This window comes from Engraulis encrasicolus, chromosome 5 (genome assembly GCF_034702125.1).
Source record: "Engraulis encrasicolus isolate BLACKSEA-1 chromosome 5, IST_EnEncr_1.0, whole genome shotgun sequence".
Classification (NCBI taxonomy): domain Eukaryota; kingdom Metazoa; phylum Chordata; class Actinopteri; order Clupeiformes; family Engraulidae; genus Engraulis; species Engraulis encrasicolus.
The window spans coordinates 50411647-50439280 of record NC_085861.1 but is presented as its reverse complement, the minus strand read 5'-3'; the positions used below and the strand labels follow the sequence as shown (position 1 = coordinate 50439280).

The 27634-nt window shown below is 42.1% G+C and overlaps 3 protein-coding genes across 3 annotated transcripts; 1 reads left to right on the top strand and 2 right to left on the bottom strand.

The window, feature by feature from the left end:
- Positions 1-2177: 2177 nt before the first annotated feature.
- On the top strand, positions 2178-4924 carry LOC134449835 (E3 ubiquitin-protein ligase NEURL3-like). Its single transcript, XM_063199943.1, has 4 exons — positions 2178-2196; positions 3018-3509; positions 3608-3781; positions 4776-4924. The coding sequence occupies exons 1-4, from the start codon at positions 2178-2180 to the stop codon at positions 4922-4924; spliced, it is 834 nt and encodes a 277-aa protein (XP_063056013.1).
- Positions 4925-10517: 5593 nt separating this feature from the next.
- Positions 10518-12341, bottom strand: LOC134449615 (trypsin-2-like). The gene is made up of 6 exons (XM_063199643.1): positions 12274-12341; positions 12025-12172; positions 11453-11703; positions 11212-11345; positions 10922-11023; positions 10518-10635 (listed from the first exon to the last, which is right to left on the bottom strand). The coding sequence occupies exons 1-6, from the start codon at positions 12311-12313 to the stop codon at positions 10588-10590; spliced, it is 723 nt and encodes a 240-aa protein (XP_063055713.1). The 5' UTR covers positions 12314-12341; the 3' UTR covers positions 10518-10587.
- Positions 12342-22639: 10298 nt separating this feature from the next.
- On the bottom strand, positions 22640-26575 carry LOC134449614 (trypsin-2-like). The gene is made up of 6 exons (XM_063199642.1): positions 26505-26575; positions 26257-26404; positions 24749-24999; positions 23756-23889; positions 22969-23070; positions 22640-22835 (listed from the first exon to the last, which is right to left on the bottom strand). The coding sequence occupies exons 1-6, from the start codon at positions 26542-26544 to the stop codon at positions 22785-22787; spliced, it is 726 nt and encodes a 241-aa protein (XP_063055712.1). The 5' UTR covers positions 26545-26575; the 3' UTR covers positions 22640-22784.
- Between the last annotated feature and the right edge of the window lie 1059 nt (positions 26576-27634).

The following is a 27634-nucleotide window of genomic DNA, read 5'->3' as shown; positions in this document are numbered from 1 at the left end:
CATGACTTAAAACTGGTGCTTTATGTGAAACCAAATAATGAGGCCTTCCTCTGATCAATCTCATTGAAATTGAGTAAGTTTATGCAAACCCACAGATGTATGATGTATCTAATGTTGTCAAACGGTATAAAACGTGCAATGTTGCAAGTCCGAATCCCACCCTGTGGCTCCACCTTCATATGGCTGAAGTGCCTGTGAGCAAGGCTCCTAACAAAAACTTAACTAATTGCATATTAAAACCAATACTCTGTAAAAGTTAAGTTGCTTCGGATGACAGCATCGTCAAAGTTTAGTGTAATGTATTTTTAATAAATACCATTGGCAATCCATATCAAAAGCTTTTACAGATAATTCAATTTAGAATGTAGGCCTATGTAAATTCAACATGTCCTCAACAATGCCATGCAGTCATTAGTAAATTGTTATCGCTCACTGAAAGTAATAAAGAAACGTATGCAATAAACCTATGTAATAAAGAAACCTATGCATGGTGCAACCTTTTTTTCATTTTTCACGCTCACTGAAAGTGAAATTAGCCTACATCACGTGCTGATGCTTTCTTATCAGTGCATGTACATAAGCCGGTGCTAATATTTAACCGGTCCAGGAGTGAGAAGGATCACTCATGTTGAAATTAGATCGTTTAGAGGAATTCCCGTGATGAGCCATTAAGACATGTTCAGTAAAAAAAAAAAAAAAAGAATGGGTGCAGGACTAGCAAAATCAAATGAAAATTGAAACTTAAGTCCCACACCAGGCTCTCGTTTCTTTTCATATAATATGACGTTTAGGGCAGCATGCCCTTCATCAGACCAGGTTTGAAGATGAAGGGCATGCTGCCCGAAACGTCATATTAAATGAAAGGAAACTGGAGGCTGGTGTGCGAACTTTAGTTTAATTTTCATGAGCCAGGACAAGACATCTCATGTGATAGGTCTTCCTGTGCTGTCCAGGCTCAATCTCGAACCTGCAACCTGCAGTGCAGCAGCTCTGGTGTGGGATGCAGACTCACTACCTGGCCTAGATTAGCTAGCTCTTAAAATGAGATTGGAGAGGTACGCATGTTTAGTCAATCTCACGTGAGCCTCGTCGTACGACGAGATCTGCACTCATTTCTGCGATGGTTTCTATGCAAGTTTGATAAATGAGGGCCACTGTGTGGATGCACTCTGCAGCACTATGACAGTTCTAGAGATTATTGGCAGTTTGTGATACCATTGTTATCTCTCACTGTAGTGTAGACACACAGTAGTACTTTTTTATGACTGCCACCACCTGAGCTTAGTCCATGGTATAATTACTCAGGATATGGTTACACAGCTTTATGACGCTGTAATTCAAAGTGTCACTCTCCCTGTTAGTGTGGTCTTTTAATCTTATTCACATGTCAATTCATGCAGTTGGGCATTTAATCTGAAAAATATAGAGATTTGAGCTATTCCTTTTATTATGCCAAACTCATAAACTACCATTCAATAAAATGCCGACTTCCTGTCTTACTGACACACTATTTCTTCGCACGTGGTCAAACAGAGCTTTACTTTAAACGGCTTGCCCCATTTTTTCAACCACGCCCCTTTGCGTATTCTTGTCACGTGTGTCATAACTGAAAACATAACTGAAATTGAGTAGCTAACTATATGAAGAGTTCAGATGCAAAACCCCCTAACTCCATTTCTGAAGATCGGCACTTCTATAATTTTAGAGAACCCCTTTGTTGGTTTGGTTTACAATCCTGTACTTGATAATACATATAAATAGTTATATTACATAAATAAAGTAAGAAAATATGCAATTTCGATAGCTTTGTATTAAATAAAAATGAATTAAGATTATTTTCTGAAATGGCACTTAGGGGGTTTTGCATCTGAACTCTTCATATATAGTCTAGGCCTACACAATGGCGAAACAGAGACAGAGAGTTCACCTTACTGGAGGAATATCTGCTCATGGAACTATTTGAATAGCTTTATTTTCATTTAGATATTTTAAATAGATGTTAAAAAGATATTTTATTTTTTAAAGTATATTTTTGATGCCTTGGAAAAAATCGTGAAATTACCTCAGGCCACAATCGAGCAAGGGTCCCTGGCCTAACAGCACGGTGCCTTACCCATTTGAACTACAGCCAAGGTCAAGATTTGAATAGCTGTTGTGGCAATACTGCAGCAGAAAAGATGACCAGGACCGAGAAGGGTAAGAATTTTGATGTCCTTTGGTCTGTTCAGTCAAATCTGTCTTTCCACAAATGTCATATGCAGGATGGTTCTTGTTTTATTGGCATGTTTTCTGACACTTAGACCTATTTGTGGAAAAGTACAATGTATACCTCTTAATAATAGAGTAACTTACCTTCAATTAGCCTACACTTTGAAAAGGGTGTGTGATTTTAAAGGTAGGATAAAGAAAGTCCACAGTTGAGCTGCGTTGCTTGTGATGCTGTGACAGTTACAGTAGTTAAGTGGAAATTCCCTCTGGAATACTTTGCCAGTGGCCCTACTGTGAAGGGATAGCAAGTGAGGAACTCATCAAGTTTGTCGTCAAAGAATTTCTCAAATAATCTTTTTTTCCTTGATCAGTAACCTTTTTTTTCACAATGTATTTTCTTTAATTCGAGTAAAAACATTCAATTATGTAGTTTACAAGCTCTTTTGAACATAATTACATTCACCCACCAACCTGTCACTCAGTCTTTATTCACATCAACTGCTTTAGGACACAATAAAGCATTTACCATGTTACGTTTTGGTTTTAAATCAATTACTCAGGTAAATGCAATTGCCTACAAATTACAAGCTACATTCTATGGCAATATACAGTTTACAGCTTGAGCAATAATTAGGGCCCTGACATTCTTCTTTTCAATAAGGTACTGTATGTAATACACATATTTGTCTAGGTCCCTGTGTTACTTAGATACAGCTGTTTGTTGTAGATCAACTGTATCAGAGAGTTTCCTGTGCTCACCTCATTTATCTCTATTCCGTTTCCCTTTCATTTATTTGTCGGTCAAACAGGTGAGCACATCTGTGGACGTGCCTGTCTGGGCCCACTAACCTTCCACCCTAGAGCCGTGGGCAAGGATATCACCCTCAGCCATGGAAACCTCAGGGCCTCCAGAGACTTGGAGACCTTCCAGAACGGCCTGGTGTTCAGCAGCCGCCCAATCAGGGTAAAAGAGAAGGTGACGGTCAAGGTGGAGCGAACCCTTCGTGCCTGGGAAGGTGCCATGAGGGTAGGCTTCACCAACGTGTGCCCAACCACTGGCCCACTACCATCGCTTGCTGTGCCCGACCTGACAAGTAGGCCTGGGTACGCTGCCCTGCCAGTGCCCACAGATGACTGCACACCTGGCATCATGGTCACCTTCTGGATGGCTTCAACTGGTCAGCTGTGTTTTAAGACATCCACTGGAAAACAAGGCTGTGAGGAGACCTCTCTGAACCTTAGTCAACCCCTCTGGGCCATCTTTGATGTCTACGGGCAAACCACCACAATACTCCTTCTCGGTGAGATTGCACACTCTCCATACTTCTGATAATTTGATTCTTTTTTCCAATGTTTTGATGTAATGGATTCATCTTTTGGTTGCATTTCTACCTTTCAGGCTCTGGAAGACGCCATTTGTTCAAAAGAACATTGTCCTGCCCTATTCCTCATAGCACGTTTGAATGTAGATATGAGAAGACCCCTCCTCCATTGCAGAGAAGGACTGAGATGACTCAGAAGAAACTAAAGGAACACCCAGAGGTCCAAAGGAACAACACCCCTTTCACACCAGGTTAGAGTCAAGTTAGATACAGTATTAGCCAAATGAATAAGAGGCATTGAGATCCTGACATTTTAACCCTCTGAGGTCTAAGGCCTTTCAGAGGCTTTTAGGCTGCTTGCACCACCCTGACATTTTCAAGTATTTTCAACTAACAGTAAGCATCTATGCAAAAGTGAAATATATGGTTGCATTCTGAAAAGCCTGACAATAAATAATCTGAAAGAAAATTGGGTGTCATACAAACATGTTTTATTTAAATTGAGTATAAACACAACTGTACAAAAAAACAGGTTTCAGAGGTCTTCAAAAAGTGCAAGAAAACACCCAATAAATATATCTAGCCAAGACCTTTGAAGTTTGAATCTTGTAAACAAATGTGTTGGCTGCATAAAAGTAAAAAAGGCATTTAGAAATGTTTTGTTGTTTTCATACAAAATGCAAAAAAGAAACACTATGTCAGGCCACTGCCTGTCTCATTTGAATACTAATGAGATAGGTGTGAAAAACCTCTAATGGCCCACACCCCCCTGTCAATCTCCATGTGCTCTGATAACACACCCCCCTGTCACTCTCTTTGTCCTGTGGCCAAGTGAGGAGCATGGCTGTGTTTACCCTAGATGAAAGGGGCGTGTTGTCACCTCTGAATAGCCACTCAAGCACCAGTACTTTACTTATAAATAGCTATACGTGTGGCTGCTACAGGCAGAGAGTACAGAATATGCGAAGATTTCTTTTCACTTTTTTTAAAATTGGGCCAGCTATATAATTTATTCAATATATATATATATGTGAAATCTGGAAGGTCTGAGGTTTCTAATGGTGTATCTTATATGTTTCAATGACAAAAACTCACAGAGTTACAGATTTGTTTTTGGAGACATGTCAAATTGCCCTCTCAAGGGCAATTAGACCTCAGAGGGTTAACTAAGTAAAAGTCAAACGCTTTTACAGTAAACGACACATGTGAGACATGTGTGTGACTTATACACCTTTTTGGTTCCAGGGACCAGTCCAGAAGACTTGTGCGTGGTGTGTCTGGTGAGCGAGGCTCGTCTGGCCCCCCGCTGTGGACATCGCTGCCTGTGCCTCCCATGTGCTAACAGGGTGTTCGCTGAGTTCGGGACATGTCCACTATGTCGGCAGAAGCTGTAAGCTTCAGCTATTTGTACCTGTTGCAGTTGCACTGCCCTGTTACTCACTGACAGGACACATTAGCAGGAGCATTCATGAGCTGGCAGCAGCAGTTCTACCATTTACGGGCCATGGGCGAAATGCTAAAATGGGACCCTCTTGCATTATGTTTGCTGGTATGTACTGTAGCCATAGCCGTACGGCTCTGACTGTAGCATGACTGGGCCCCCCCTAGAGGGCAGATTTGGTAGGGCCCTTATCAATTACCTCGTCTGCCAAAATAGGCTTTGTAGGGCTGGGTAGGCTATAGCTTAAACCAGTGATTCTCAAAGTGTGGTCCGGGGACCACTAGTGGTCCGCGACAGAGCTCAGGTGGTCCGCAAGGGGATTTCTACTTTTTCAAGACAAGCTAGGAGTAGGCTATATTTGTGACATTATTTCAAAGGCATGTATAGCTGTCATATTTTCACCACAACAAGACAGGCATGTAATGTGAATTAATGTGAATTACCGGTAAGTAATCTGCATCGAAATCAGCAGTGTCAAATTAGCACCCGTTAACTGTCAATTCAGTTGACAGGTGGTCCCTGAACATTTTTGGGGAGGCAAAGTGGTCCTTGGCCTGAAAAAAAGTTTGAGGAACACTGGCGTAAACCTTAGCTGATCTGTTCTCAAACTGGACAGACAGATGAGGGAAAGTGGAGTGACCTCCTCCACACTGCCCCATAACTGTGGTGTCCATATAGTGGCACCATGGCGGCCCAGACTGCATTTTCTTCTGTGTGCTGTGATGGTCTACCGTGCAATCACCAACCACCAGAGATTTACAAGATGAATATGTTTACGATCTTATGTTTATGATATTATGTTTACAATATTATGCTTACGATATCATGATATTATTATTGTGTTAAGAATTATTTTTTTTTACATTGCTGTTAATACCAAATACCTATTATGAACTTTTTTTTTTAAAGCATTTACATTTCTTTTGTTTTAGTGCCGAACATTCACGCGATTTGAATGCCCACTACATTTTATGCCAATTTATTTTCATTATTTTATTCTTTTTACACTATGCATTCTGTGAATATAATGTATTGAAAGTTGTTTCATTAAAAAATATTGTCTTGACAAAATATGACATGATGTAGCTACTGCTTTGCTTTGTTATGTGTGTGTGTGTGTGGTGGTGGTGGTGGTGGTGGTGGTGGGTGTACTCTAAAGTACTGTAAAAACTTGACTACATGACCAGATGACTTCACTTATTTCACCGGAAACATGGCAGCTCATACCTGAATGTGCTAGAAATGGATGGTTTCTCTTGCAGCCATGCAGTCAGTAAAAAGCACTCTAAAACATTGTCCAACATTGAGCCCCACACTTTTTACTGTTTGTGTACAGCCAAACTGACATAACCCAGAGCCGTGTATAAACGGCTTTGACATACGTAACCAGGCTTATGCTGCCACCAAGTGTTCACAACTATGTGAGCAATGCATTCTGCACGGAATCACAATGACTGTCGCAGCCTTTATAGAGTTCTTCAGTAACGCGGAAGCATGTAGTAGATTGTAGTCTTTCATGTTAGCATTTAAGGACTTCCTGGTTCGTATCGGCTTCCGGCTTCCATTGGGAATGAATAGGGGCCAGTTTCAAATAAGCTCCGAGTGCAAGCACGCGCTTAGCGAACCCCCGCAAACTGTCGAGGGTGTTAAAAATAGGCTGTAGGTATGACATGGTTGATCATTTTGTGTCAAACTTCGACATAAATACGATGTTGCGTCCATATGCTAAACCTGGAAACTTTTGGCGACTACAGAAGCGGCGCCGGCATGTACGTGCGGAGGGTTGTACCCATGGCAACCAAAGGAGAGTATGTAGTTCGGAAGTTTTAATGATCAGAAAGGGGTTAGCAATATTGAATTAAAATCGTCATGATTTAACATGTGAATACACCAACATGATGATACGATCTGTTCCACTAATGAGAAAGGGATGCGGGGACACGCTAATGTTCGTTGTTGGCGTGCAACTTATATTTTTGCCAAACCTGAATCTCTATGGCGTTTTGCAATGTAAAAAATCGCCATGGAACCGGAAGTCCAAACGCCGCATACAAGTTGACGTCAACGCTGAAGAGCTCTATTGAAGTCAAATTTTAGAGTCAGGAGTCTGCACGCTTAAAGGGACACTATTTCAGATTTTTAGTTATTTATTTCCAGAATTCATGCTGCCCATTCACTAATGTTACCTTTTTCATGAATACTTACCACCACCATCAAATTCTAAATATTCATTATGACTGGAAAAATTGCACTTTTCATACATAAAAAGGGGGATCTTCTCCATGGTCCGCCATTTTGAATTTCCAAAAATAGCCATTTTTAGCTGCAAAAATGACTCTACTTGCACCATACTAGAAAATATTTGTTTATTACTTAGTAAACTTTCATGTAAATATCAAATTTGGTGATAGCCAACCCAGTTTCAATGAGCAGCATAGTTGCAGTACCTTTTTTGACCATTTCCTGCACAGTGTCCCTTTAAAATCCTTTCCCCCCCCTTTATTCCATGGCAGGATAGGATAACCTTTCAACTGTTGTCTTCATCAGACTATCTACATAGAGAATCTGATGAAGACAACTGTTGAAAGTCCTGACTCTAAAATTACAGCCAGCCTTTGTCCTGCACCTTTTCCTGGGATGTGCACAATCTTCACCTTCAACTCACTGTAGAACCTGAACTAGACTCTTGCCAGGTAAATGTAGTAGGGCAAGCTCATGGCATTACACTGAGCAACAGCCATCTGGTGGGAGTCAGATGAGAATGTCCCTCTGCCATCATACACCCCCCCCCCCCATTTCAACATGGAATTCATGGCCAGTGAGCCAATAACGTTATTGTAGTATTTCATTACATTCAGGGCTTTAAATTCACACCAGCCAACTGGCCAAATGGTGGTGAAATTTCAGTTTGGCTGGTAGAAAAGACCTTACATAAAGGACTTAGGCTACTAGCCACTCTGACCCATTAGCGAGTGTAAGTGTAGGTAAGATTAACCTCTACTAGCCATTTTGGATGATGATGAAAAAAAGTTACCTGATTAGGCTATTACATTACTCTTAGCTGAGTCTTTTATCCAAATTGACTTCTGGTTACAGACCCTGCAGCTGTTTGGGATTAGGTGCCTTTCTCAAGGGCACCTCAGCCATGGTGTGTGGTAGGGAGTGGAAGGGTGGGATTTAAACCTGCAACCTTGTGATCGTAAGCCCATCTCAGTAGCCTCTTAGTGCAGATGGGGTCGCTTGCAGGCCTATTCACTATTTGCTGAAAATACTCAACTACATCATATCAACATTGCTATGACATTACTGAGAGCCGTAAGTAACAGATTAAGACATAGCAATTACAAATTTGGGGACGTGTAGGCTATAGAAGGTTATAACATAGGCTCTGCGCTAAGGGATTAACTGCTCAATATCCACAGACTGACAGTGTGATGGGCAATCTGGATTCAGAACAGTGGTGTAGTCTACTTTTTTATGGTGGGTATACTGTATATTTGAGCATTGTTTGAAGTGGGTATACTGTATATATTTGTGCTATTCAAAACAATGGATCAATCAATTTTAAGTGGGTATACTGAAATCCCTGAAATTTAGAAGTGGGTATACTCCGTATACCCGCGTTCTACATAGACTACACCACTGATTTAGAAGGGTCCGTGTAGGCTACGTGCTGGCCATTCCATTTTCATTTTCAAATCAGGAAACGGACGATTTTTGTTTTTATGGAGAAAACAATAAATGAGAAACCACTCATATTTTGTTTCCCGTTTGGAAAACTTAAACATGCAGGGGTATTATACCAGGGTAAATAACAAAAACAAACAATTGAAAAGACAGACTTAGCAATGGTAAGACTGCAACCCAAATCAATGTTGGCCAGATGTTGGGAATGTCACTAAGCCCATACGACTTTGTTGCTGTCGACCAACGTTGACGGAAGCACGTGAGCGAGAACTTGTTGTCACGATGTGGGTGTTATTAAATACAGCGCATTTAAAGTCGGCCACAAATATGAACGAGACGATGAGCTCGCACCGGTTTGCTCTACTAACACACCACGTGTGAGGAGTTGGGGGACAGGCAGTGAGGAGGAGCTGAAGTGGGGACCCTCGCAAACTTGTGTAGAGGTGTGAGACAAGACCCATATACACACGTGAGTGAGTTGTTGACCAACCAGTTCATGGGCGCGTGACCTCGGAGGCAGTCCGCCGACGAGCGTTGAAGGGGATAAGCAACTGCAGAGGTTGCAAGATCTGACTGCAGCCGCATTCATCCCGCGATAGTTTTACACCATGTGACATGTCACCTCGTCAACGCAACGTCGACGAAATTTCGAAGTTTGACAGGAAATCTAACCGTCATGCAGCATTTTCCATCCAGGGTGCATTGCTGTCTAAATGCGCATGCATGCGTTGACACATATCGAATGCACCTATTCGCACCGACAGACCTAGGTCTGCGCTCGCACGTTCTTTGATCTGAAAGCTGGACAGGCACTCAAGTCTTCCGGTTCATGTAATTAAAAAATAGGTGATGGGAAAACGAAGCCATAATTTTATTCTGAATTACAAGCCTGCCCGCATGTAACAGAATGAAACAGATAATGAAAATTGGTTAGTTTTCCGATTTTCGTTTCCCGATTTCCAAAACAAAAATCGGATAACAAGTTATTTTTTGTTTTCTATTTTCCGATTTGGAAACGGAAATCGAATGGCCACGAGATACACGGACCCAGAAGCTACAGTTCTGTGCCACATACTATTCCAGATGACCTGGAGATACCTGTCCAATTAAGCAAACACCTGGTTGAATTGGACAGGTAAGGTGAACCAGGTCAATTGCCGTATGTGGTACTGGAATAGCTTCTGAATCTGGGTTGTCAATCACTACTGGCTGAAAGTGAACTAGCTAGTAGCCTACCAGATAGTCCTCTCCTGACCGATTGCAAGGCTAATGATATCACAAACTTCACATTTCAAAATAAGAGTGTAAATCTGATACAACCTAATCATGCCTATTTTGCCAATAATAGGCTACACGAATAGCATACTTTAACCACTTTTCAGGGTTACAGAGAAGATTTTTAGAGTGTATTTAAAGGCAGGTCAGCATGCCAAGGAAACACTGTGGTGTGTGGAGGACACTTTTCCAAGTTTTTAGATTTTATGACTCCAAATCATGGAAATGTTGACTTTCATAGCTTCTGACGTGTGTGTGTGTGTGTGTGTGTGTGTGTGTGTGTGTGTGTGTGTGTGTGTGTGTGTGTGTGTGTGTGTGTGTGTGTGTGTGTGTGTGTGTGTGTGTGTGTGTGTGTGTGTGCAGGGTGCAGGTCGAGCTGGCTGAGTAGTGGTAACAACAAATGGCTGGTACACAGCTCCATCTAGCTACCGGTATGCTAACTACCGTTGTTCCATAGCACATGGTTAAAATCATTTATCAGTACCAGTGCCTGTAAAAAAAACATTCCTCCATAAACATGGACTTCGCAACTCAGTGAAGAAATTATGTGAACAGAAGAAGAAACTCCACCAGACAAAAGAACATGCCATTTTAAATCCATTTATTTTGATCTAAGGATCATCACATCCTAACTCAGAGACGGTGTCATCTGATTTAGTTGCTGGCCATGGTGCTCTGCAGCCAGTCAGTGAAGATGCAGACCTGATGAAATTCGAAATGGGTTGATTAGCAGTTGTGAAATCATTCAGTTTGCTTTTTCTTTTTATTGATTTGGGACCATATATTAAAACATTAATGTTGCCATTACATGGACTGTGCCAGAGTTACCCTTATGCTAATTTACATATGCAGTCCCCAGGTAGAACACAAACAAATCTTAACACAGCCATTTGCTAAATGTAAGGAGAACTCAATGCTTACTACCCTTATTAATAAATGGTATACTATATCTGTTATTATTTTGGAAATGACACAGGCTTTAGCTTACCTTGGCGTAGACACCAGGATGGTCACGCTCAGCACAGCCGTATCCCCAGGACACAACACCCTGCAGCTCACCGTTGCAGACCACGGGGCCACCAGAGTCACCCTGAGAGACAGAGAGAGAGAGAGAGAGAGAGAGAGAGAGAGAGAGAGAGAGAGAGAGAGAGAGAGAGAGAGAGAGAGAGAGAGAGAGATCATGTTTTGAGAGAGTGATCTGTTCTGATATTATCCGAGTTCCATTTTGATAAAAGTATGTTATAACAGTAGGCTATGTCAATGAGGACTATGCCGTACCTGGCAAGAGTCCTTGCCTCCCTCCAGGTATCCAGCGCAGAACATGGCCTCGGTGATCATGCCGGGGTAGGAGTTGTCACAGTCGCGGTCAGACAGGATGGGGATCTGCAGGCACTGAAGCCTGTCACCACTGACTGCAAGAGGTCAAGGGAGAGTGGTTGTGAAGATACAGTAACAACCGCATGCAACCTCAACTGCCAAATAACAAAACCTACAAATAAAAAATAAATACTGTGCTTACCGGAGCTCATGGTGTTGCCCCAGCCGGACACAAGGCACATGGTGCCAGCGGAAGCACATCTGGAGGGCAGGGCCACGGGCTGCACATACTGGTTCAGGGTGGCGGGCGTGCTCAGCTTGATCAGCATGACGTCATTGTCGATGTTGTAGGAGCTGTACTGGGGGTGACGGATGACGCGGGAGGAGTCGATGAACTGCTCGGTATTCTCGTTCTGTCCAATGTGGTGCTCGCCCAAACGCACCTCAACACGGCTGGAGGCATAAGGGAGGGAGACAGAGCAGAGAGAGAGAGAGAGAGAGTAGGAGAGAGCAAGGTGAGGCGAGTGGCATTTTGGGTTTTCTGCCCACAGAGAGTGAGAGCTGTCAAGAGAGTCTTCAGTCAACTATAATGACTCTTTAAAGCATCAATTGCCTTATTAGAATAGTTAATTAGCATAGTGCTACATAGTGTGCCTTTAATATGGATTCCAAGCCATATTTGTTAGTTTGTCAGAAATAGGCTGTGTATGTTTTATATGGAGCAATTGTCAGTTCTTAGCATTTCTGAGGAGAAATCTAATGGTGGTGGCTTACGACTTGTAGCAGTGAGCAGCAGACACAACCCAGTCCTTGCTGACCAGGGAACCACCGCAGAAGTGGTAGCCGGAGTTCAGAGAGACCGTATGGGGCTGAGAGTGGGCCTGACACTCATAGCCTCCGACGATCTTATCGTCCTCTGCGACTGCACACAAAGACATAGTGCATCATGACAGGACATTGCCAATAAAATGTTTTGCTATCTCATATTCACAGTTGTGATGAATCATGGTGGTGCATACTCACAAGCAGCTCCAAGGAGCACAAGGAAGACCAGACACCTCATGATTGCTGATTGATCCTGTCGATGTAGGTCTGCATCCACAACCCTGCTATTTATGCAAACTGGACCAGGCACAGACATGTATACCACACCCCTCAACCCCCAAAATCTGTCCAATTAGGTCTCATTTCTAAATTCTTGGCAAATTACATAGTCTAAGTCTGTAATGATTGGTTGGCCATTGGTTTGATTCATTAATAATTGACTGTTCTCAAGGGCAGATGGGAAAAGTTGAGAATGAAAAACCTTTACCTCTGAATTTAACTTAATTTAAATATGGAAAATACATGAATATACCTGTATACTTGATTTGTCTGTATACTTTGCTTATTTTTTCCACACTCATGTTGTATCCATTTTGTGTGACTTATTGTACCTTTTCCCAACTTATAAACTCAAAATAACTGCATGCTATGTAAACTTTCCCAACGATTAAACTAAGTTTTTTCTGTGCATGTGAGTTCACTCTAAAAAAATAATCTACTATATCATGGTGAGTTGGTTTGATCCCCCAGAAATCTAAGCCCCTGCTTTAAAATATAATTTTAACTTGATTAACAGTGTTTTCAGCAACCAAATATTTCCATTAGTGTAGTTTTACTGTAATAATTTGTAATTTGCTTCCACACCAAACACAGCATAGCATATCTTGGTAGGTGGATGTCCTAAAGCCGGTCAAAATCTACACATCCTTTTTGCACAGTTGGCCATAGCCATAAAAAGGAAACTGCCACAAGGATTTATTTTGTCTTAATTCCTTTAACCGTGATGCTATGGCTCAATGGAGCCATTAAATGTCGTTGGTGGGAAAATCTGAGCTAATCATTTCTGGTTGAATTGGTGAACTGAAGACTGAATTGGGCATTTCCCTTTTTATTGTGATTTAATTAAACAACAAATGATGTTTTTTTTCATCAATATATGATAAATAGAAAAATGTTGGATATTCAATTAATAACGACATACTTGTAAGATTCGCACAGCAGTCTTTGGTGACATGGTGTGAACTCAAACACGATAACCTTGAGGTGCCCCCCCCCAACATGCTTCTGTTTGTTTCCTAGCATTTGGTGTTTTCCCACCACAGCCATTAAATGTTGTTAGTGGGACAATCTGAGCTAATCATTCCTGGTTGAATAGGGCATTTCCCTTTTTATTGTGATTTAATTAAACAACAAATGAGGTTTCTTTCATCAATTGATGAATACAAAAATGTTGTATATTCAATTTATAGCGACATACTTGTAAGATTCGCACAGCAGTCTTTAGTGACATGGTGTGAACTCAAACACGATAACCTTGAGTAAGTAAGTAAGTAAGTTTTATTTCTAAAGCACATTTTAAACAGTACAAAATTGACCAAAGTGCTGTACAGAGGCTAGTTAGAAAGCTAAATAAATAAAGCATTAGTAGCACATTTTAGAAGCATTCCAATAGACATAAAGAAAACATCAGCATAGTGTACAGTTGCAGCAATGGCAGTATTGACTAATAAGATACATAAAATGAGCTTAGAAAAATTAAAATACATAAAGTGATTAAAACAGTGTCTAAAAGGAAAGGGGAGGTTACAACTATAGGAGCAAGGGTTAAAAGTATACACAGGGTACAATAAAAGCAGAAATAAAGGAAACTAAGATCTAAGAGGCAAAGGCCAATGTATTTAGGTGGGTTTTAAGTCTAGATTTAAAAGCAAAAGTCTTGGGAGCAGATCTAATATGGGGAGGTAAACTGTTCCAGAGGCGTGGAGCTGCAATTTCAAAAGCACGATCCCCTTTTTGCTTCATGCGGGACCGACCTAGCCTGGTCCTGACCATCCCATAATACTACCATTTAATTTCGTATTTATGGTCTGGCATTTGTTTGCTCTGAAGCGATTGTAGGAAGCAGGAAGTTTGCACTCAGTTATGGTTTGAAATTATTAAAATCCACAGTCCCCCCACCAACACTAAGCTATTAGACTGAGTTTTGGTGGAGGGACTGTGGATTCCATAACTGCTTGTGGTCGTTCGGACATATATATGGTTCTGACACTTTATAGTCGTTTCCCTGGATTCACGCAGGCAGTGAAATTTGAATGAAAGTGCTCCCGACGATTACAAGTCTTAAAAAGCAGAGTTTACCCTCCAGTGCGCTGGCTTCTCATTCACTGCCATTCATTTTGAGGCTGAGAGTGACCCTCCGAGTGCCCCGCCTGCTCATTTGCATAGGTTTAGCATACAAGCCGACTGCCTCTATTGTCACGAGCGTCCTCCCCCTTTCGCCCCCACGTGGGGGACGTATTCGATTATTGGCTGTTTTCTGGGGGGGGCGTTGCGATCAAAATTCTACTGCTCCAGGCACTCCACAGAGAAGCACGGAGAGACTACAGTAGTGGAGCCAATCCTTTGGCGGAAGTACGTAGGATGGCTCGCTAGGCTAGGACGACCAACCTCGAGGAGACCTTTGTCCGTAGATCTGAGGGGCCTGGATGCAGAGCAATGCTGTAGCATGTCTGAGATGTACACAGGGGCCTGGCCATGGAGGGACTTAAAAACAAGAAGGAGCATTTTAAATTCGATTCTAAAACAAATAGGGAGCCAGTGCAGAAAGGAGAGGACAGGGGTGATGTGTTCCCGTCTCTTGGTGCCTGTTAAAAGCCGGACAGCAGCGTTTTGCACCAACTGCAGGTGAGAAAGCTGGTTTTGAGGGAGGCCAAAATAAAGTGCGTCGCAGTAATCCAGCCGAGATGTAATAAATGCATGGAAAACTGTTTCGAGATCTTTAAAGGACAGTGAGGGCTTGATAGGGTGATCACTCTCAGCTGGTAGAAACTATTCTGTACAACAGCATTAATCTGCTTTTTAAAACACAGGTCAGGTTCGAAGATGACACCAAGGCTTTTTGCATAGGGTTTAACAAATGGGGAGAGGTGAGATAGACTGTTAGCTACTTTGGGTATAGATTTAGGGGGGGCAAAAATGACTCTCTGATGATCTCTGTCTTGCTGTCATTTAGCTGAAGAAAATGATTAAACATCCAATGCTTGATGGACTCTATGCAGTCTAGGAGAGATTGTGTGGACTGCTGCGATGTCAATGGGAGGTATAACTGTGTGTCATCAGCGTAAAAATGAAAAGAAACACATTGTTTGCGGATAATGTCCTCAAGGGGGAGCATGTAGAGGCAAAAGAGAATCAGCCCTAAAATTGAGCCTTGAGGGACGCCATAGGAGACCGGAGCTGAGGCAGATGAGGAGTGCCCAATGGAGACGGAGAAAGTTCTGTGTTGGAGATACAGGACTTGAACCAGAGCAGTGCTGTCCCTTTAATGCCCACCCACTCTTCCAGGCGGTTGAGGAGGATTGTATGATTGAGGTGCCCCCCCACCCCTATGCCCAGAGTTTGTTTCCTAGCATTTGGTGTTTTCCCACCACTGTGCTTAAGGAAAAAATAATGTCTATTTTTAGCATCTACTACATATGGCAATATAATTTGTAATGAGATGTAGAATCTCTACATTTAACATAATTTAGAATGTCCACTTTAATGTTATAATAAATCATTTGTTATTAAAAAGATTGCACACAAAAATATGGGGTTTTATGAACTTTGAATACATTTTGAGCAACTTGATGGTAAATATTAAGTTTAGAATTTAGAATTTTGTTTTAGCCTGCAGTCTGATGATCTCTCTGTCTGCCTGTCTGCCTGCCTTTCTCTCTCTCTCTCTCTCTCTCTCTCTCTCTCTCTCTCTCTCTCTCTCTCTCTCTCTCTCTCTCTCTCTCTCTGTCTGTCTGTCTCTCTCTCTCTGTCTGTCTGTCTCTCTCTCTCTCTCTCTCTCTCTCTCTCTCTCTCTCTCTCTCTCTCTCTCTCTCTCTCTCTCTCTCTCTCTCTGTCTGTCTGTCTGTCTCTCTCTCTCTCTCTCTCTCCTCTCTCTCTCTCTCTCTCTCTCTCTCTCTCTCTCTCTCTCTCTCTCTCTCTCACACACACACACACACACACACACACACACACACACACACACACACACACACACACACACACACACACACACACACACACACACACACACACACACACACACACTCCTGGCATACAGTATGTGGTTGTCAAGGCCTGGGCCTCTACTGCAGCACATCTGCCCTCCTCAACAACAGAAAAACAGGGTGACTTAAAAATAGTGATAGCTATAGCATGCCTCCAACCAAACAGTCATGAAATTGTATTCTGACAAAGCATGCAAAACACAGGATAACTCAATATGTATGTTCAGTAGGTAGCATCATGCTATAGAAATGATATAGGGCAGTCATTTGTAAGCAGTTAGGGTGTCAGACTTGGAGCCCAAAGGTTGTCGGTGTCATTAACCTTGTGTCATTAACTCCTCCAGTGCTCTCCTCCATCCTCCTCCATGCCTGAGGTATCCTGAGCATGGTACTGTCCTGCCGCACTGCTCCCTTTCGGGCCCCATTGTGGGGTGCCCCCTTGCACGTAATAAATGGAATTTCGTTGTGTGCAGGGTGCACTTGTGTGCTGTGTCAGAATGACAATGGGAATGGGAATGGGAACTTTCACTTCACATTACATTGCATTTGGCAGATGCTTTATAACCAAAGCGACTTACAAACGAGGACATAATCATAGCCAACATCACTAGCAGATACAAAGTGCAGAAGCAAAGAAGTGTAAAGTAGAGTACACACAAACACACACACACATATTGTACACATCATGTCAAGAGTCTGACCTGGGGCTAGAGCAGCTCAAGCGTTTCACTTCACGTCACATATGGACACGCAAGAATTTAGAGTCACTGAAGCTGACCAGGGGATCCTTGACGACATATTTTTTTGTATTCACATTTGTTTCTTGCTTTCTAGCAAAAGCCTCAGTTTATTTGGAGAAGGACTAGTATCCTTTCCATATGGAGAAGTATATCTGTGTAATTTTTTAAAATAGTGTGTACAGAGTATGAGTGCGCTTCTCTATTTTATAATAGCCAAAATTATTTACTGACTTTCCTGTAATACAACAAATTACAGCAAATTAAAATAAACTACTATGAAATATTTTAAAGAATCACCTTTGTCCGTAGATGGTTGAATACATGGGCATTTTCGTGGCCATCCTAGTGACCATAGGACAAGTAAAACATACTTATTATAACTTGAATACAGCACCTATGGTTTGAAAAGACTCTAGCATACACATGAGGTTAGTGCTGGACGGGCATTTCCAGGTGGGCCCCGCACCCTCGTTTAGTCATTATGCTGCCAATTACTGGAACCAGCTTCCTGTCCAAATCAGAACTGCATCTGGTTTTGATGATAGATAGTTATCTCTATCCGTAATATAATAGTCCTGGACCAACCATGTAGACCCGTTCGCAATTTTGAGTTGGGGGCGTTTCTCACTGGAATTGAGTTAGTGGGTTCCTAGACATTAAAAATCACGGAGGTGCTCGTCCACCATAGTGCCAGATTTTTCACAATATGGCCGCCAAATTTGGCCGCCATTGCCTATGACAAAAACCTGTGTTTTTTACTTTTAAACTGTTTATATACATGCCATACATCAATTCTGACCAATTTTTGGAGAGGAAATCATTTCCGACAATTTCATGAAGAGAATGTGTGATTGTGACCTTAAAAGGTCATTGCCAAGGTCAAATTTGCTATTCTGAAGAATGTCAATAGACTTTCATTGTAAAAATGAGAAACAAATTCTCAATTATGGTATGAGGAGTTATTTGCCCATATTGCCATGATTATTTTGTGTCAGTATAGTGTCAGTATAGTCCTTAAAAGGTCAAGGTCAAGGTCATGTTCCAGGTCTTTTCCCTATTCTGAAGAACTCAGCCATGTGCTTGCCTATTAGGTCATTATTAAGAATAAGGAACAGCCACTATAAATGTAAACCTAACATTTCCACACAGTCAGAGGACAGGACAGCACATGCACTGCAACAGTCAACACAGAGAGGAGCCCCCACTAGAAGAGGAGAAGTAAGTATGTTGCAGACTCTATGAACTAGAAATGCCCCTCTGTGAATGTGCCCTCTTATAGCACTACTGATGGGAGGAAGAGCATTGATTCCATCACCAATGCTGTACATTTATACTCTGTGATCATCAAATATTACAGCTGTTGTTGTTGATCTGGCCCCGGCCCAGACACGCACCAAGTACTTCCCAGCCAATGTTGCATCTTGCTCGGTCAATATTTTGGCCTCTCCAAAGATAGCAAGTACTGGACTGGATCAGAAACCATGGCTGCATGTTTAGTCCCAACCTCATGCAACCCCCCTACTCATGCAATCATCTCCTTACAGGATATGTTCTTTGATCACAGTTTTTGTCAGTGATGCTCCAAGATGAGAGACTCATTGATGGAGGGGAAGCATTCTCCGCATCTAGTCAGTACCATACTGTTGGCAAATCTCCTGCATACCAAGGTCCTGGAAATATGGGCTGTAGTGGAGAAGCAATGCAAATGTGTCTGTATCATTTGAGTCTACAACAACTTTTCTGCACTGCTTCACACGAACAGCCCACTCAACATGCACCAGCAACCTGGCCTAAGCCTCATCAACGCAGTTCAAGAGCTCTGGAATCTCTTCACCATCAGCTGACTTTGCTGGTAGCACCTCATCATCAAGAACAACAGGGCTGTAGTATTGCCTCTGGTTTGATGATAAATCATGTCTGGAACTATTGGAGATTTCACTTGTTCTCCACAGAGGCCCGGAACTTATCAAGTTGGTGAGGAATGGGTGTTAGTCCTTTCACGCCAATGATGTCAACGGCTGTTGTTGAGTTGGTACACCGCATGTGTTCACCTTCCTTCAATGACATCTCAATGTAGGAGTCACAACATGGATGAGCTCTGGATGTCGGCAGAGGGATACTGCTGAGTTGATGATGGCATTGATGACAGCACCTAAATTGTGCCAGAGGCATATGACGGATCTTTGACATGAAGTCTACCCGAACATGAGGGCAATAAGTAGACTCAGAGCTTCATTGGGTGAGATTAAGGTGAGGCTCAATTTCACTGACAAGCTTTGACTTGTTAACAACCAACAGAAGGTCACCATCTAACAGGGGTGATGCTGAAAGGACATCATGAGATCTGCTGAATACTCATGCCCCGTTCCTCAGCAATGTCCATCCTCCTATGTGCCTCAGCTATGTCTTTAGATGAGACCAACTTCTGCTCCTTTACAATGATTGCTGGTGTCTTCTATGGTTGATCTTTGTACTGCAGAAGATTCCTTTTTGAAACAGTTCCACTTATCTTATGTTCCTGAGAACTAACCTATCCTGCCAGTATAAGCTGAAAACAAGCTTTGGAGACAGTTGCGCAGGCGAGGTGCAACACTCCTGTTAACAACCTGGTTGCTGAGCAGATTGTGCAGTGGAACAGGCGCATTAACGGTCAATGAGTATGGATTCTGCGGATCCACCAGTCTAGCAACAATTACACATTTCGGTTGAATGTAAGGCACGGAGTGGTGCTCAGTGCATGTTGGAGGTGGCATTCTGTCCGCTTCAAAGTGGTGTTGTTGGTGAGAAAGTTGAGGGCATCAGTGATCATTGTAATCTGATGGAAATAACTCAAATTTTGCTGCAACATTAACATTGTGTGTGGCTCCTACTACAAACTGTCCTCCATGACCCTTGCATACTCTCTGAATGCTGCTCAACCTTTATGTCACCTCGCACAGCAGTAAGAGGCTACTGTAGTTACGTTCTGCAAAGATTGGCATAGGACGTTATGGTAGCCACATATTGATTTATTTTCCTTCTCTTTCAGAGACAACAGCATTTTTAATGATGGCCGCCAAATCCAGCCAAATTTCAAAGAATTGGCAGAGCTCTGACTTGTCTTGATTCAAGCTCTCCGCTTGCTCAGTCAAGGCCTCAAACTCTAATTCTGGGCAACGTTAATTTGAAGCCAGTGAAGTGTGCAATGCCTGTACCTGTGCAAGCACTGGACAGTCTGCCTTGTCCTTGTGAGTCCAGAATACCTCCCACTGGAGAGACATGCATCAATGCGTTATCTAGGCCAGAACCTTGAGGCAATTTTCCCTGATATCTGAGAATAACATGCGTCCAATGGAAAGGGCCAATACAGTGGAAGAGATCCTTGAAGTGCTCCGTCTCATGCAGGTTTCATCACACCAAATTGCCATTGATGCCTGGATCATCTGCCTGCGAACACTGGAAGTTGGATAGGCAGTGTCTGACAGTGGCACACTTAGTAATGGGTCTTGGTATTATAGGAAGGAAGCCAGCACACATCATTGGCACAACAGCAGATGAGACAAGTGTGTGTACAGCAGCCTGCATCAAAAGGTATCCTCCTGACACACCAGAGGGAATCAGGCTAATCAAGAATTCATGCTTTCCTGATAAACCTTTTGCAGTGGCAACATGCAGTAATGTTGCTTGTTTGTTTTCAGGATGCAGCAGCATGTCTGGTGGTAGGGCAGGTCGAACCACTGATTTTGCATGATCAGGTACCTCTTGGCATGGTAAATTCCTCTGCAGTACATCATCAGCTTGGCCTAATTCTGTGCCCGACACTGGAGACTTTTGAAGGTGTCTGTTCACTGAGGCATCTGGAAACAGTAATAAGGCTGCATAGTGTGAACCCTACCAGAAAGTGATGATTTGTCAGCAAAATCAGAGCTGGATGCCTGCCAATGTATATTACATTACACTTAGCTGACGCTTTCATTTATTCAAAGCCACTTACAGTTATTATTTTTCAGGCTATTGGTTACAGTCCCTGGAGCAATGTGGGGTTAGGTGCCTTGCTCAATGGCACTTCAGCCATGGATGGAGATGTAGGGAGAGGTCAGGGGGGATTCGAACCTGCAACCCCTAGATTGAAAGACCAACTCTCTAACCACTAGGCCACAGATGACCCCATGTATAATGGATGTATAATCCTCCTTGTAAGTGCTAGGTATGGTTTTCTGTCGATTTTTCGAGCATTCCACAACATAGCTAGCAAGAAGACTGGTCAGATCTGATTGTCTGGTAGCTTGAACATGAACCAATCCTGTGAAAAGTTGTGAGAAGGTTCTTGATGTGAAGGCTTTTGCTGTGTGGGAAGCATCATATGCAATGGTATTCGCCTTATTCCGCGTTGAATGTTATGCACAAGCATTTGAAAGAGGCAGTGAAGTTGTGTACTCTTGTGATCTCTGACACACTTCTCCTCTTCTAGTGGGGGCTCCTCTCTGTGTTGACTGTTGCAGTGCATGTGCTGTCCTATCCTCTGACTGTGTGGAAATGTTAGGTTTACATTTATAGTGACTGTTCCTTATTCTTAATAATGACCTAATAGGCAAGCACATGGCCGAGTTCTTCAGAATAGAGAAAAGACGTGGAACATGACCTTGACCTTGTCATTTTAAGGACTATACTAACACTATACTGACACAAAATAATCATGGCAATATCAGCAAATAACTCCTCATACCATAATTGAGAATTTGTTTCTCATTTTTACAATGAAAGTCTATTGACATTCTTCAGAATAGCAAATTTGACCTTGGCAATGACCTTTTAAGGTCACAATCACACATTCTCTTCATAAAATTGTCAGAAATGATTTCCTCTCCAAAAATTGGTCAGAATTGATGTATGGCATGTGTATAAACAGTTTAAAAGTAAAAAACACAGGTTTTTGTCATAGGCAATGGCGGCCATATTTGGCGGACATATTGTGAAAAATCTGGCACTATGGTGGACGAGCACCTCCGTGATTTTTAATGTCTAGGAACCCACTAACTCAATTCCAGTGAGAAACGCCCCCAACTCAAAATTGCGAACGGGTCTACATGGTTGGTCCAGGACTATAATGAAGTTTTTCTTCTCCTCTTTCTCTACTCTTTAGCACGTTGAATGACAGATATGATAATGTGCTATATGAATTATATTGATTGATTGATTGATTGATTGATTGATTGATTGATTGATTGAAGAGCATGTTTAATATGAATATTGATTTTTTTTTCTTCATTAAATAGGAGAAGAATGTGTAGACAAGAAATGAAAGGGAGAGAGCTTTGAACATGGGTTCCCCTGAGCAGTGAGCAGCCAGGCTGTGCCACTGCATGCACCCCCAAAGGTATCATCTTTGATGGTATCTCTTGTGGTGAGTGAGTGATAGAGGTTAATGTAGAGCTAAATGTTTTCTTGTCCTATTTACCATAGCAAACATACCGTAAGACAGTAGATAGTGTGGACAATAAACAGCCAAAGAGCATTGTTTCATTATGAAGGTTTTTTTTATTGTGGAGACCAACGTGATGGCCCAAGAAAGAAGTAGGCTAGTACAGTTTGAGCAGTTTAATTGCATTGAATGTATTGCTGGATGGAAAAAAACACAAACAAAATACAAAGACTAACAAATCTCACACCATCTTCGTACAACCGCAAGTTATTGTTTAACTGCACAAAATGTTCAAGGTGAACAGGCTTAGCTGTACTGGGCCATGGTACTGTCGATCCAGTCATTGAAGAGGCAGACCTGAAGGGAAAAAAGGGTTGAAAAGTAGTTGTGGAATCGTAACACAGTCATCAGACATAGTAAATCTGAATATTTATTTATGCGACAGTATGTTGAATATTATTTAATCTGAATGACACTTGCTGAAGCTTACCTTGGCGTAGACACCAGGATGGTCACGCTCAGCACAGCCGTATCCCCAGGACACAATACCCTGCAGCTCACCGTTGCAGACCACGGGGCCACCAGAGTCACCCTGAGAGAGAGAGAAAGAGAGAGAGAGAGAGAGAGAGAGAGAGAGAGAGAGAGACGGGGAGAGAGAGAGAGAGAGAGAGAGAGAGAGAGAGAGCGAGAGAGAGAGAGTGAGAGAGAGAGACGGAGAGAGAGAGAGAGAGAGAGAGAGAGAGAGAGAGAGAGAGAGAGAGAGAGAGAGAGAGAGAATGAGAGAATGATGATATTTTCCAAGATTGAATTGCACTTAGCTGTTATGAATTGAGTAGAAGAACATATAATATGCTTAGCAGTGGCCTAGTAATTAGGAGTTGGTCTCAGAGGGTTGCAGGTTCGAATGCCACCCTTTCCTCCCCCTACACCTCAATCCCATGGCTGAAGTGCCCTTGAGCAATGCACCTTACCCTACATTGCTCCAGGGACTGTAACCGATACCCTGTAAATAACTTTAAGTCGCTTTGGATAAAAGTGTCAGCTAAGTGTAATGTATTTGTAAAAGTAACAATGTAATAATAGTGGTAGCAGTAGTATTAGTGACTGAATAAAGCCCGACCACCCAGGTGTTAATTTTGGAGCACCAACCAGGTAACAAACACAAACTTTTTTTTTTGGTCCATCCTAGTTAACTACCGGTAGTGTGCTATGGCACTGTGGATAAAAGTGGCCAAACATTTAAAGGCAAATATTAATACAGTATATGGATGTGGTACCTGGCAAGAGTCCTTGCCACCCTCCAAGTATCCAGCGCAGAACATGGATTCGGTGATCATGCCGGGGTAGGAGTTCTTACAGTCGCGGTCAGACAGGATGGGGATCTGCAGGCACTGAAGCTTGTCACCACTGACTGAAAGAGGTAAAGGGAAAGGTGGTTGTTAAGATAACACAACGACGGCATGCAATCAAAGTAAATCTCAAGGTTCAGCTAAGTAAGAGAGTAAGAGTAAGAGTAACTTTATTAATTCCCAGGGGAAATTATGGATGTTGTAAACCTGAAGGTCTTGATTGGGCTCAATCGAGGTAAGATTGTAGACTCCCTGCAGTTTCAGCCTTCAGCCTTCACCTAAAATGTGTCCTGGATCGATTCTATTGTGTTAAACTGTGCCATTGAGGTAGGCCCAGCTCTAGCCAAGCTCTATTGAGGTAAAGAAAGCCTGCAAAGGCTCTTTTCCACTGCCTATTTTCTACCTGGTACAACTCGACACAGCACGACTCAGATGCCACTTTTTTCTTTTCGATTGAGCACAACACAGCCGGCCAAAAACCGGCTGGCTGAAGTGAGCTGAGCGGGTCTTTCGCACCCTATTAATTACACAGAATCAGCTCGTCCTCACCAGTGAATTAACAAAAATAATAATGGCAGCCAACAGATCAACTGTATTACTGTGATATGAAAATTGAAGGCAGAAATCAACATTGTAGTATATCCAAATATGTTGTTGCTGAAGCTATTTATAGCCAACTGAAAGCTGAGATATCTGTCTGCCTTACGTTAAGTAAACTAGCCTACGTAAAGTAATACTACATGACAAAGCCAAAAACGTAAGTCAAACCATACAACGGGTAACACGGTTTGTAATGGAAATACAAACCGGGCTGGTTTGACAGTACCATTCAGCACCACTCAGCTCGACACGACACAACACGGCATGGCACAGCCGGGTTGTATGTGGAAAAACCCCTTTTAGGAACTGTTCCATACTTACCATTGCTCATGGTGTTGCCCCAGCCAGACACAAGGCACATGGTGCCAGCGGGAGCACAGCTGGAGGGCAGGGCCACGGTCTGCACATACTGGTTCAGGGTGGCGGGCTTGCTCAGCTTGATCAGCATGATGTCATTGTCGATGTTGTAGGAGTCGTACTGGGGGTGGCGGATGACACGCTCGGAGGAGATGAACTGCTCATTACCCTCGGTCATTCCAATGTGATGTTCGCCCATACGGACCTCAACACGGCTGAAGGAAAGAGAGAGAGAGAGAGAGAGAGAGAGAGAGAGAGAGAGAGAGAGAGAGAGAGAGAGAGAGAGAGAGAGAGAGATAAACAGAATTAAAATGTCAGTCATAGCAATGCTCAGCCGTAACAGTCAAAACAGGCTGCCCAAGACCATGTGCTCTTGCATTTATGGTGTGGCATCTGTCACTCATACCCATACTACTCTTTAGATCAGGGGTCAGGAACCTATGGCTCTAGAGCCACATGTGGCTCTTTTGGGAACTGTATATGGCTCTTACTTATCTAGGGTGGCCACCATCCCTTGAAATATGGAAGAAAAGTATGGGTTCCGTATTGAGTTGAAATGGGGCAAGGGAGATTAAAAAGTGTTAAAATGCAGGAAATTACATCTAAGAAATACAATTCTCCCAGCCGCTCACCATAATGAAGTTAACAGTTTACAACCCTATACTTACCTGTTATAAATAAAAGCAATAAATTGACAGTACACTCTAAAACTGTTGGGCGTAATTGAAATACATGCTTTTAATTGTATTCAGTGTTTTCAAAATGGTATGGCTCTCATGAACATTTATTTTGAAAAAATTGGCGTTTATGGCTCGCTCCACCAAAAAGGTTCCTGACCCCTGCTTTAGATCTTGATACACAAGGTGTGTTGTCAATGAGTAAACCTCTTTAAAGGTCAACTAGGATGTGGCCAGAGCAGGTATTGCAACTACCCTGCTCATTGAATCAGTGCTGCTTATTGCCAAATATGAGCTTGTCATGAATATTTACTTATTAATAAACCAATATTTACTAGTATGACCAAAGTACAGTAACTTAAGCAGCTAAAAATGCCTATTTTTTGAAATTCAAAATGGCAGACCATGGAGAAGATCCCCCTTTTCATGTATGAAAAGTGCAATTTTCCCAGTCATAATTAATACTTAGAATTTCATGGTGGTGATAAGTATTTAAAAAGTAACACTTGTGAATGGGCAGCATGAATTCTGGAAATGAACTACTAAAAATATTACACAGCACACCTTTAAAGGTAAATGGGGCAAAATGTCACAAATACTGGCAGCAAGCAATAGAAATTGCTCAGAAAGAAATCCATTGCCATAATATCCTATTTTACTCTAAAAAGCAACTCAGCAACTCATGTGAATATATGGCACAAATTGAGCCAAATTCGTTAGGAATTTCAGATCATTTGATTTTGTTTACAGTAATCCTCAGTTTTTAGGAATAGAAATCTGATGTTGGTGGCTTACGACTTGTAGCAGTGAGCAGCAGACACAACCCAGGAGTCGCTGATCAGGGAACCACCGCAGAAGTGGTAGCCGGAGTTCAGAGAGACCTGATGGGGCTGAGAGTAGGGCTGGCACTCATAGCCTCCGACGATCTTATCGTCCTCTGCGACTGCACACAAAGACATAGCGCATCATGACAGGGCATTGCCAATAAAATGTTTTGCTATCTAATTTCACAAGTGTGATGAATCATAGTGGTGCATACTCACAAGCAGCTCCAAGGAGTACAAGGAAGACCAGAGACCTCATGATTGCTGATTGATCCTGTCGATGTAGGTCTGCATCCACAGCCCTGCTATTTATGCAGACTGGACCAGGCACAGAAATGTACACCACACCCCTCATCCCCCAAAATCTGTCCAATTAGGTGTCATTTCTAAATTCTTGGCAAATTATATAGTCAAGTCTGTAATGATTGGTCGGCCATTGCTTTGATTAATTAATAATTGACTGTTCTCAAGGGCAGATGGGAAAAGTTGAGGATAAAAAACCTTTACCTCTGAATTTAACTTAATTTAAATGTGGAAAATACATGAATATACCTGTATACTTGATTTTTTGCTCTCACGGGTATCACTTGAGCGGGTGGGTGGCGGGTGCTTATTTTTTCACACTCATGTTGTATCCATTTTGTGTGACTTATTGTACCTTTTCCCAACTTATAAACTCGTAAATAACTACATGCTATGTAAACTTAAACTACGTTTTTCTGTGCATGTGAGTTTATTCTAAAAAACTAATCTACTCTATCATGGTGAGTTGATTTCATTCCCCAGAAATGTAAGCTCTTGCTTTAAAGTATAATTTTAATTTGATTAGCAGTATTCAGCAACCAAATATTTCCCTGTGTGTAGTTTTACTGTAATAATTTGTAATTTGCTTCCACACCAAACACAGCATAGCATATCTTGGTAGGTGGATGTCCTAAAACCGGTCAAAATCTACACATCCTTTTTGCACAGTTGACCATAGCCATAAAAAGGAAACTGCCACAAGGATTTCTTTTGTCTTAATTCCTTTAACCGTGATGCTATGGCTCAATGGAGCCATTAAATGTCGTTGGTGGGAAAATCTGAGCTTATCATTCCTGGTTGATTGGTGAACTGAAGACTGAATTGGGCATTTAATTAATTACAATTAATAATGACATAATTGTAAGATTCGCACAGCAGTCTTTGTTGACATGGTGTGAACTCAAACACGATAACCTTGAGGTGCACAACACCCCCCCCCCCCCCCATGCTTCTGTTTGTTTCCTAGCATTTGGTGTTTTCCCACCACAGTGCTTAAGGAAAAAAATCAGGTGTATTTTAGCATCTACTACATACAGCAATATAAT

Bases quoted from the DNA above. Each gene is read 5' to 3' on its own strand.
- LOC134449835 (XM_063199943.1), top strand. The intron at 3,510-3,607 runs GTGAGATTGCAC...TCTACCTTTCAG, and splicing joins CACCACAATACTCCTTCTCG to GCTCTGGAAGACGCCATTTG. The intron at 3,782-4,775 runs GTTAGAGTCAAG...TTTTGGTTCCAG, and splicing joins CAACACCCCTTTCACACCAG to GGACCAGTCCAGAAGACTTG.
- LOC134449615 (XM_063199643.1), bottom strand. From the start codon at position 12,313: ATGAGGTGTCTGGTCTTCCTTGTGCTCCTTGGAGCTGCTT. The intron at 11,346-11,452 runs GTAAGCACAGTA...GACCTCTTGCAG, and splicing joins GGGCAACACCATGAGCTCCG to TCAGTGGTGACAGGCTTCAG. The intron at 10,636-10,921 runs GTAAGCTAAAGC...GAATTTCATCAG, and splicing joins ATCCTGGTGTCTACGCCAAG to GTCTGCATCTTCACTGACTG.
- LOC134449614 (XM_063199642.1), bottom strand. From the start codon at position 26,544: ATGAGGTCTCTGGTCTTCCTTGTACTCCTTGGAGCTGCTT. The intron at 26,405-26,504 runs GTGAGTATGCAC...CTTTGTGTGCAG, and splicing joins TGTACTCCTTGGAGCTGCTT to TCGCAGAGGACGATAAGATC. The intron at 22,836-22,968 runs GTAAGCTTCAGC...TTTTCCCTTCAG, and splicing joins ATCCTGGTGTCTACGCCAAG to GTCTGCCTCTTCAATGACTG.